The sequence below is a fragment of the Eutrigla gurnardus genome (genome assembly GCF_963514095.1).
Source record: "Eutrigla gurnardus genome assembly, chromosome: 11".
NCBI classification, from domain to species: domain Eukaryota; kingdom Metazoa; phylum Chordata; class Actinopteri; order Perciformes; family Triglidae; genus Eutrigla; species Eutrigla gurnardus.
The window spans coordinates 7,777,934-7,790,089 of NC_139925.1; the positions used below are offsets into that span (position 1 = coordinate 7,777,934).

The window sequence follows — 12,156 nt, forward strand, 5'->3', positions numbered from 1 at the left end:
TATCAAGCCAGCATGCCTGACAATAATTTAGATTATGTAACATGCATGACGCGGCAAATTCTGAATCTGATTTATTTTCCCCCGCGTTCCCTTAAATGTTAAGACTGAGATTTTGATAAACTTAACAGGAAAACAAATAAACAGAAAGATCATAAAAGTTTTTGTAATGCATGACGCATGATTATTAAAGATCAAAGGTTGACAAATAAATCTTCAAACTGCGTTTCCAAGAAGTGGGATGTCGAGGAAAGACGAATGACTCACTTCTGATGGCCCAGCATGTCCCCATGTTGCAGGTCTGCAGTGAATCAGCTCGTGTGAAGTTTTGACTTCTGACCCTGAAGGTCGTCCAAAACTCTCAGTCTGCGTCAGCTTAACTTTCTTCAGCCTCACTGAACAAAGGTTGAAGGTTGCAGATATGGAATGTGTCTGATTACAGATGTTTGCTGCAAGCTTATGGCGTTAAAACTCCATTGATGTTGTTATCACCTTTTTTTTTATAAAATCTGTGATTTAGCTTCAATACAGAGAAGTGGAATGCCTAGCTGATTACACAGTCTAATGGATTTGAATGGCAGTTATGAAGCGAACTGTGGTTGCTTATGGACTTGGTCTCTGACCCTCTTTAAGTTTTAAGTAGTTATTTTAGCAGCCTGGGGGCAGGACTCAGACAGCTTGGCTATTGTTGATTAAGGTCATTGAGCAGGAGGTCATGGAGAAAGAAGACTTCTTGAAAATAGAAGAGCTAGTGAAATGAGCTGTCAACCTTTTTGTTGCGTTGGAGAGCCTCAAACATTTAGAGTACAACACAGACTTATATAGGTGTAATGTGTTTGTGCTTACTTGGCTGCCCTTTTTCCAGAAATCCTCTTGTGTCTGGGCTCCACACATACACACACCTGCAAATATTCTGTGTGTCTGACATATCAACATTCATCCGTCAAAGGAAGATTAAATCCAACCCAGTCTTTTGTATATCTGAGTCATCCTCAGACCGACAGACCTCAGATATTGTGACTCCTTTTCCCAGCACAGGCATCTGCTTGCTGGTAAAAGATGATTTCTTCTCATAAAACAGCCTTAGTACACAGGAAAAAATGTTGGACTATTGTTTTATAAAATAAATACTTGGCAAATCGTCTTTTTCCAAGATTCAGCGGTTAGTATACTTCAAATAGATACTTTGCCTTTATAACCACCTACAAATCTCTGAAATCACCATGAAGGACACTGATGATCCACAGCAGATCTCAACATTCACCAAAGAATTCCCTTTAGTTCGCAACTTATTTGGTTGTTTTCACTTATTTCTTCATGTGGGATCATGGAGTCATTTAAGACTTTAAGTGGGACAAATAAGCTAAGCTTTAGTATGAATTTGATTTGAAATGCTTTGTCATACCACCTGGTCTTACATGCTTGGGGGAAAAAGGAAAATAGAGCCATTTATGAACAACCGTCATGTCAACCGAATGAATCCATCATGTTATATATCGTCATTAGTATTTCCTACTTTGAGCAGATGCAGATATGCATGGTGAGCCTCATTCTGAACCCCAAATGGAGGGTTTGCTATTGTTATTGCTGCTGATTGGCTGTCAGATTGTTATGATGACGCTCCCTCACCCTCATCTGCTCTACTGGCTGATAGAAACAGATGAGATAATCCTCCTTTCTTGCTAAGAAATATAGTGATGAAGTGATTATGTGTGCTTGTCTCTGTACCACATCCACATGTTGGTTTGTGTGTGTGTGTGTGTGTGTGTGTGTGTGTTTGCACATGTGTTTGTTTAAATGGCTGTACAGGGTGTGGGTTGATGTTAGCTTATTGATATGTGGGGCCTTATTAATGTGTAAACAGTGACTCATCATGACGAGCAATGACTGGAACCTCAAGATTAAACAAAGTTGTATAACAAAGTTCAGGCCTGAAGTCTTCATGTCCTTTTAGATATATGGAAGGTAATGAAAATCAAGAATTTCTACAAGAACCACAGGATCTTGACTTTGGCAATGCTAATCTTCTTTAAGGAAGCAGGTGTGCTGTTATGCAACTCGGAGAGTGGTAAAAACGAGAGTGATGTGAGTTCCTGGAAATATCCAAGGTTACAAAAATGTAACCCTAGTGGTATAATCAACCAACATGAAAAGGGCTGGCTGGCGAGAAGAGGGCTTTTATTTTGAAAAACTAGGTGTATCCCCCAGAAAACGATCTGGTTGCATACTGTGAGAGTTGGGGTCTGTTATTATGAAAAACAATCCTCATCCTGTTGGATTAAAGTTAATCCGTGGGGCTTCTAGTTTTTAGTTTTTTAAACAGCCATGTCCTGAGTTACCTTCTGGGGATTTTCTTTGGAAAGAACTAGCTCCATCACTGGTCTCATGTTAATATACAGTTAGAGTTAGGGCCTTTGATTTTGAAAACGAAGGATCATCCTGAGCTTCCTGTTAACATACAGCTATTCAGATTCTGTGTGCGTGTGTGTGAGTTGTATTAAAGAGCAAGTTACCTACATTTAGATATAACATTTTGTATGAAGACTGAACATTGTGGAAATTAGGGTTAAAAAGAAATGTTTGAAAAGATTTTAAACCTCCTCTCTGTCTTAACTGTTGGCTCCACCACTCGGAACATTCCATCCAATACACACCAACACACTAATGCACCAAATATGTGAGAGAGGCATTTTTACTGAGCTGCAAATAAGTTTAATGCCATAAAAGGTTTTTAAAGGTTTGGGATTTAAATAGCAGCCTGAAACTATGAACGATGTTGAACGCTTTAAAGTTTGAATAGAGTTTGTATAAATTAGTAGGTAGTGGTTAAAAGTACAAGAACTAACTTTAAACTAAATGTAAAAGGAAAGACAGCACAGAGAACTTGAACAGTACTCTGTACAATAAACAAGTCAGGACTAAAGATGGAAACACCGCAAATTTCCGTTCCCATCTTAAAACTCATCATCCAACAAATTCTGCAAGTATGCCACTGACTCGTCCACTTCATGGCCACGTATGTGTATTGCTGCATATGCATTTCCATACAGAGTTATATCTATGTGTCTCTCTTCACCTTTGGTTTGGACGATAACTTTGTATATAGTTTGGGACATGGAACCCTCCTCCTCACCGTTGCGTTGTCATGCTTGGCCTCAGCTCTCTGTGGTGACGGTGGTTCCCAGGAGATCATGCTGGTCCTTCCTCGGGAGCACAGTTCCAGCCACACATGTTGAGAGCATACAGTAGCCGGAGAGATCGTACGGCCCACGGTGGTTGCAACTCCGTGGATCAGATTAATCATTTGGCCAATGCTACGCTCCAAAATGTCAGTGAGGCGAAAGGGATGGGCTTCTGGACTTATTCGTGTAGACAGGTCCTGATTGGCCACCTTTGCTTCTGCAAATTTGCTCGTGATTGGAGGAGACCCATAGAGACCAGTAAAGACCAATAAAAGTTGAATCTAATATATATTTTTTTCTCTGTCTCTCCTAGCTGCTAACTGGGACCCTGGATGGGAAGCTGAGACTGTTTCAGTCCAGCAGTGGGGCCCATCTGTCTCATGACACCACTGCTGCTGTGCATAGTGTCCCCAACATGACTGTGTAATTACAGCAGGCTGCTGCAGAGGCCATGCAGGTTTCATTAAAGCAGTTCAAACCCCCTCGCTAGGAGTTTTACTAGGAAAGAAGAAAGTAAGAGTTTTGTTTTTTAGTTGTTGGTTTTGTTTTTATTGTTTGAAGTGCCTCTTGTGTTCTTCAACTTCTGTGCTTCATGTGAGCTCATCTTTATAAAACTTTTAGCATCGCTTTTCTTTCGACTGAGATTCAAAGTTACATTATATCAGTGGTTTGATTGAATATCTTTAATCACATTCATTTAATCGCATTATTGTCATAAGATGATGTGATACGTACTCAATTACAGACAATTACAGCTTAATTTGCCAAAAATGAATTATATCAGCAGTTATTCCCACCCATCCGTTCCCATTCTGGATGATCGAGCATCAGGTTTTCTTTCTTTAGCATGTGGAACAGATGTACTTCTGTATCACTGGCTGGGGCCATTACTTAACAGATCAAGTACACGGAGCTATGACATCAACTGGGTGCAACCTTTTTGGCTGCCAGACACACAGATGCTACGACTGTTCATAATGACACGCCCGTCCACGTTGTTTGAGCTGTACATTTACTCTTCTCACCCATAATAGCAACAAAATGTCAGCAACAACTGACATCAACTATTCAACTGTAATAGACCAGAATAAAAAAAAATAAGAGTCTGGCAATGTGCAATGTAGGATTTAAAGGGCTTTTGTTAGTAATTTGTATAAATAAATTGTTACATAATACTTGCATGCCTCTGGAAATCTGTCTGTTCTCTACTAATTATGTGGTTCTGTTACTTTGTTTTGTTTGTATTGGGAAAATATGTCTGTGTCTTTTAGTCATTTAAAATCACTTTCAGAAAACGGGTATTTAAAACAAAGAAACAAGTGTTTATTTGAGTTTTATTTTAAAATACATAAAGTCGAATGTAAATGCATGGTGTTTCCCTGCTTCTCATTCGATTAATGATCTCATTAAACATTGTAAACATGAGTTTATTATCTCAGTTGCTAATCTCAAACTTTCATGGATTTGGCTTGAAATCCATAGTCAACAAACCACAATGCAGTGACTCCATGTGTCACGTTAACAATAAAAAAGTTTATATGCACGACCAAATGACCAATTACCATTACCAATTGATAACAGAGACTACATCATACTTGCTTTTCGATGTTTTATCTTCTTAGTTTCGCAAGTATAATCCCACAGTAAATAACAAATTAATATATCGCAAGGACATTTCACTGGCAACCACTTTGTTTTTTTTTATTTTCTTTAAAGAGATTGGGGCATGACTCTTTTCAGGGCCAGAAAAAATATCTCCTACTATTTCCCACCATGCTTCCATTATTGCTGCCGACACGTTCTAACCCACAGCTGTCTTTAGAGAGGCTGAAGGAAAATCTTACCTATCTGCAATGGAATGAAATTTCAGGCTTCACTCACCCCCCATCCATTAGGAAAAGATATTGCATTTGACGCATTATCTGATGCTGACGCTGATGATAGAATGATAATTCCACGGAAAGGCCGTCTGAACTCCCTCAGACAGAGGTGAATTTTCTGAAGACTGCTCATCTCTGTCTTGTCCCCTATCCAATATCCTGCGTTTGATTTATTTGGAGTCTTTTTGGACTGCGTGCTTTAATTGATACCAAGCAGACTGCCTGTAGAGGTTGGTCTCTGCACCAACAGCCTCAGCTAGGTCGGATGAAATATGGCTTTGAAGTTGTGCGATATCAGCTGCCAGGGTTGTTATCACAAAAAGTGATGTTACACAAGAAAGCTGAGCTGAAGCTGCGTAGGATTTATGAGGTGGTGCCTATTCTTTTGTCATATACCACATTATGCATGCATGCATGTATGTATGCATGCATGTTTTTTTGTGCCTCAAAATTAGGTTTGTATTGGCAAGGTTGAATCTGCCCTGTCACGGTGAGCTTTAGTGTTCCTGCAAGCAGAAGAGACATTCTACTGGAACAAAACATAATAAATTGTCTTTGGAGTGAATTTATGTGGCCATGTTTTTTTTCCCTCTCCATTTTAATGTGCTGGAACGTGTGTGTGTGTGTTGTGTGTGTTGTGTGTGTGTGTGTGTGTGTGTGTGTGTGTGTGTTCTCTTGAATGAATTAACCTACTTCACTAAGAGTCAGTAAGCACATATATTGTGAACGTGCAAATTCCTTGTCTGTGTGAGCTTTTTGGTACACTCCCTGCATTGATCTCACCAGTAAAAAATGACGTGTTTATACTTGAAAATGAAAGAATTTCAAGGCTAGCCGCGCCCGTACGTCATAACGCGACCCGGTCCAAAGTTTGATCTCTCGCAAAACTTTGTCATTCGATTTGACAGGGAGAACGTCGTCTGCCTCCAACTTTGCAGAGAACTAGGACACCATAGATGTGTCGGCACTGAACAGAGCAGGGTGTCATGTTGTGGGGGGTGGAGATACAGTGCAGAACTCCTTCATTCTGGACCTCAGCAGCATCTACAACTGAAATATCGTCAAAACATGCCTGCACCATCGCCTGTGAAGTGTTTTGGTTGTCCACTGGCTCTCTGGTCTGTCGCCTGAGCTTTGGATGCTTCACTTTCCCTCCCACTTAAAATAAAGAAAACCAAGATATACTTCATGAGGCACATGCATTTTAACGATCCCCAAAAGACCTCTGCGGATCTCCGCTCTTTTGTTTTCATGAACTCGGTTCAACCCGTAGTCAAGGGAGGAGTATATTTGTGCACATCTCAAAATCTGCTGTCATATAGCTGTGACTCATGCAAGTGTTACGTACAAAGCATATAATGTTAATTTAATGGATATAAGGGTGAGAAGATTTGACAGGGGGAATGTTTTTTGTGCTTTGGTTTCATTGCTTACTGGTAGATCACAACAGTGATCCGGCTAATAGGCAGCCTACTTGTGTTACGTGTGCCTCCACTCTGCAATGGTAACAGCTCAGAGGGCTTGGTGAAGGATCCCTTCTAGCCTCTGGAGAGCTTCTGAAAACTCTTCTTCTGAAGACAAATGTGCTACTTGCACTGACCTCAGCTAAGAGAGTATGTGAACCAACTGTTCTGTTGGTGCACCCCAGTGGCTTGATGCTTGGTGGTGACCACTGCGTGGCCCTCCATGGCCCCTATCCAAAATGAGGGGTGGCTTTGCCAGATCCTTGCACTGTCACTGCAAGTGTGGCAATGTCAGCGGTCGTATTTGGCGGGATGTGTGCAACAGTGTCGTGGTCCTCGCTCTGTCCGTTCAAACAGGTTAATCTCTTGTGGCTCTCCTTCTAAAGGTCTGTGCTCGCTGGAAAGACCAGAGGAATATGTTGGTTATAAGGTGAGGCCACTCACCTACAATATTATTGTCTTTGTTTTAGCACAGAAATAATTGCATTCATTTTAGTGTATCGATGTTTATCAATTTGTATTCGTAAATTAAAGCTAAATGACCACTGGATATGAAAACATCCTGCCTACATGTCTGTAACATTTTACCTCTTGTTACGATTGGCATTTCTTTAACAGCTCAAGTGTTAGTCGGCCTGTGTTTCTCCTTATGTGGTCAACGAATTGCACAGTGATATTTTTGGCTTAAATGATGCAGCACATGTCCCTTTTGTCCGCTTACTCTTACAGTAACTCTTTCTGACTACAGTATACAAGGTGGCTGTAAAGGATGAACAAAGATGGTAAACTGTTAGCTTGACTTGTAAAAGACGGGTGAAATATCCAGATGCATCCACACAGGAAGAGCCAGACAGGGAAATAAGTGTCTTTGTACTTGAGTCTGTCCCGAGCTGTTCTGGGCTGCTGTGTGCAGACAACAACGGAAATACAGATTAGTAGCAGATGGTATCATCCAGGGTCCAAGGCATAAACATTTGAATGTTTAACACTTAGATAAATCAACATAAGACCGCCACGGAGTAAGCTGGAAAAATGGGGAAACCAGGAGCATGTTGACTTGAGGTGCCAGACCGCTGAGCAAGACTGGGGGCCAGGAACCCCGCGGAGCTTCTGAAATACCTTCAAATGGGAACCTTTTGAAGAGCAATCTTGATCTTTTGATAATTGAAATATAAAATACAATAATCGGTGTGCGCCATAAAATCCTGTCTTTTTTCAGCAAATGACAAAAAGTAAATATTGGAGGAAGAGGATATTCCAAGTTTTTATGAGTCAAAGAACCACTTTGGTAACTGCATAGTTTAACTTCAAGGTCTTATTCAGACAAATCGTCCGCTCCATTAAGCCAAGGTGGGATGAGATGATAGTTTGTCATCCGAGTATAAACCACCACGTCACTGCACATTTCTCAGTTTCATTAACTCGCCCCATCAACCTAAACTCCAACCTCTCACTGACACTAAGATAGCATTCCCACATCCACCTCTACCATTAGCAAATTCTTTTGTTTTACGACTAAATTTATTCCCCTCAAAGTGGCAATTTTATGTTTTCCTCTCTAATCACGTTTAACCACGCTGGAGAATTAACCGCACGTGTGGTCGGGTTGAGCGTCTGTGATTGGTACGCATGTCTCTGCCTGCAGCGTGTTAATCTTTCTGCCATCAATTTGAGATGTTACTATCGTTACGTAAAAACTTAGGTTATGAATCTTTTACTTTTTGCAATAAAGCGTGCAAACAAAAGAAGCTTTGAAGAGGATGATGTGATCCGAGTTGTTCCTCAAGTTAACGGTGTTGGCGGCGTTTGAAACATATCAAAGTGAGCAATGTAACAGCCTAAATATATCATTTGTCATTCTTGTACTTCTTAGTTTTCAGGTTGCGTGGTTGCCAACCAACCATGGCAATCACCTGCCTGACTCCGTTAAATGTGAGGGGTAACTTCAGGTTGTGGTATTAGTCTATTTCTCATTGTGCCAGGTTTTCATACCCTCAAATGAACTCCAGTTCAGTGGCGAGGAAAGTGTCTCAAAATCCAATTTGCTTCGGCACCCAACGCGCTGGATGTTGCGCGGACGTGGACAAATGTTATTCCTTTCACCTTGGCTGCATCACACTCATTTACCCTGAGTGCTTCAAACACTCATTGTACAGAGAGGAGCGGGATGCCAGCTACAAAACCTGGAGTTAATAACGGGCAGGAAATTCTCCTCTGGAACATTTGGTATTCTTCAACATATTCCTGCTGACTGCACCTTTCCTCGCTGTGTTTTCAATGACTGTGTGCTTGTATCAAAGACCGTGAAGACAGTGCAGTCCTTTATTGTCCTCAACTCGACAGTCTGTTAAAATAATATCAATATGCCATTGTTGCTTGGATTCATGTTCTGAAGTGACCATCAATATCGCTAAAGGATAATGCTGGTGCACTGTAAAAAAAAAGATTAGTTGACTCAACTTAACTAAGTCAAGTCATCTTGTTGCTTTGACTGAGTTAATTTGAGTCAACTTATAGTGTTTATTACACTTCAAAACATGAGTTGATGCAACATGTAGTCTTGTTGACTCAACTTCCTGTATCAAGTTAGTTGGACTACAAAATATTATTTGAGATAACTTGAAGAGATGTTGGTTGAATGTATTTTATCAAGTTCCTACAAATGCAAATCAAGTTGGCTCAACATGAAATACGTAATTGATACAACAAGCAGTTTGTTGGCTCAACTTTCTGTATCAAGTTATGTGGACTTGAAAACATGATAACATATTTTTCTTCTCATCAACAAATCCCAAGATGAATTGATCTCTTTTGTTTTGATTTTTTTCCGTCATATATTGTGAAATAGTTGCACAATTTGGTATGTGATCTAAAATGGTTTAAAAAAAAAGTATTTTTGATTGTGGCCTCAGAGTGGAGGCGGCAGCATGTTGATATATGACATCCCCCAAAATGCAGAACGCTCCAACGATCCTCGCTCTACACTGGGGGGGGAAACTGCGTTCGTCTCTGCACTAAAGGCCAATCTTCTGTCATAGCTCGCTAACATCGCTATGTGATATTTAAATGTGATTTTCCCATCAAGCCAGATGCCAAGATTTATTCTGTGACTCTAAATGTGAAAAGCAGTCGGAGGACTTAGTGGTCTCAGCGAGGACTCGAACAGCAGCGTTCTGAATTAGCTGCAGCTGTCTGATCCACCTTTTTTGAGAGACCTGTAAAGACAGGATTATAGAAGCCTTCTGCAGATAAATGCATGGACGCATTTTCAACATCACAACATGTAATTCTTGAAATATTCTTCAGGTGATGGTAGGCTGATTTTGAAATTGTCCTAATATGGGAGAGGTGAGGGGGGGGTGACCTGGTTGGGGTTTGGGGGAGAGAAGAAGAATGAATGAATGTAAATGCTCACAGGTGGTAGTTGGCATGTGTGGTGGAGAATCCTAACTCCTGGCTCTGATATCCCACATGTTTTAAATTCTCTACAGGTGGGGGGCTTAGTGGATCTTTTTCTGGTGGTTGGTGTCGTAGATTCCTCTTGTCCTTTTGCGGTGGGAGAAGATGTTTGGAGTGAATAATTTTACTCCCGACTTGTTATGGCAACATCCACTGGAAAGCTGCGGTTGAAATGGTCAATAACGTGTACTGAATGGAAGTCGAGTTTGAAGCCAGGTGTTCAGATCCGACAGTCTACTCAATCTTTCAACTCCTCTTGTGACAGGTGGTAAATGGCCACTGATAAACACAACAGTATTTAAGGAACCAGGTTTTATTGATAATAGATCAATAAAGGCTCATTTCAGTACTTCGGATTGTTGTTTCGGAGCGTCAGTGTCCTCTATGTGCAGGAGAGGGCTTTTTCATGATTGCATGTGCAGCCAGAAAATGTGGGGTTCAGTCCATCACGGCATTTTATTGAGCGCTGAACACATCACATTTTGACTTAATGCCCCTTGATCACCATAATGAATGCCTATCAAAATTGAATGCCTTCCAGAATGTAGGTCCAAACAGGAGCTGGCCAGTAGCCAGGTGGTTTTTCATAGCTGAAGTTGTGCATCATCCGTTGGTTACGTCAATGCTGACCAGTGGATTGGATCCTGTGAACGTCTGGCTGTTTCCTCGGCAGCATTTCTCTCCAGAAGCTAAGGAGTAAGATATGTCTTTGTATTCAAGTTAAAACCACTGATTACTAATGTCTCAGAAAACACTGAGCCCACAGTTAATAGCAGAGGGGTGAGCTGAGGTTAGGGTGTCAGTTGTGCCTACACTTAGCTTACTAGTCAAATATTCAAAGCGTTTTGCAATAGAAGCAGAATCGTCATTGCAATGGTGTTTTTATATTAACTACGACCCCACTATCGTTTCCAGTTCGGTCTGTTTGATACGTGCAGTATTAAAGCTACCTATAGTCCTTTAAACCTTTCTTGAACCGTGATAACAGATTGTAAGAAATGTAGTGATTTAGGGGAGAGAGGATTTTAAATACGGTGAAGATGCTGAATTATGGTGTAAAATAAACTTCATTCATTTATTTTTTGCCCACTTGATGGCAGCGCAAAAAGCCTGTTAACTCAACATTTTCACCTTATGAAGTAAATAAGCCAAACACATTAGCAGACAGTTGCTTATTTCCAAAGCTAGCACTCACAGAGCAACAATAGCACGACACTTTAGGTCAGTGAGTACAATAATTACTCCCAATTTTGGTCTTCACCAACTCAGGAGGAGTTTTTAATGTCATGCATGAAAATCATTATTTATAAATTCTTGATTTGCAAAGTAATTGAAACTATAACTGTCAAATAAATGTAGTAAGATTTTTATTATGTTCCTCTGAAACATAGTGAAGTACATCTATAAAACAGAGAAAATTGACCTTTTTTCTCCACCACTGGTGCAGGGGTTTGATGTGAAATAGATGTTATACTTTAATATAGTTATTAACTTGAGCATGAACTTGTTTGGTTCAGTTTGTCAGCAGTGGAGCTTCAGCTATGCTGCAGCACCTTCTGTGCCCAGGGACCCAAGGCCAGAGCTCCTCCTCTTCCTCCTCCTCCTCTCTCTACACTGAAGAGCTCTCACTCTCACTTTGTACTCTCTCTCTCTCTCTCACACAACACTGTTCATGGTGCCGGCTTTCTCTGTCTATACACATCACTCTTTCTCCAGGTTCATACTTGGACACGTGAGCCCAGAGTTCTCCCGGTTCTCCTATTAGACATTGTACACATTTCATCAGCACAAGGAGGAAACACGGGAATCTGGAAGTCATTAACAAATAATATCACCCAGGAAATATTCCGATGTGGTGAATTTACTAATCATGGATCAACAAATCCCACTCAGGTCACCACATATAAACTGTTGAGGGAAGAACAAGTCAAACACTGGTTATCTCACTTTGATGTCACGCCGGGCTATTTTTATATGGACTGGAATTAGATGATTTTAGAGCAAACAGGTGGTTTCCTTGAAGCAAATGCTGTTTGGTTTTTTTGCAAGTTGCTCTCCACACTAGACTCGGTCGAGAATATGATGCAGTTCTTATACCGTTATAATGCACACCTTGCTGATGCTGGTGCTTGATGACAGTGAAAGTTACCTTCTCATTAATCTTAGTTTGTTGAA

General features: G+C 40.7%; 1 protein-coding gene across 1 annotated transcript in view; it reads left to right on the forward strand.

Moving 5' to 3' along the window:
• Window positions 1-5,613, forward strand: part of wdr27 (WD repeat domain 27) — a 34,257-nt gene extending 28,644 nt beyond the window's left edge. Inside the window, exon 24 of the mRNA XM_084021072.1 lies at window positions 3,493-5,613. Coding sequence (XP_083877198.1) covers window positions 3,493-3,606 — 114 coding nt within the window. The 3' untranslated portion in view covers window positions 3,607-5,613. The remainder of the gene's footprint in view (window positions 1-3,492) is intronic.
• The last annotated feature ends 6,543 nt before the right edge of the window (window positions 5,614-12,156 follow it).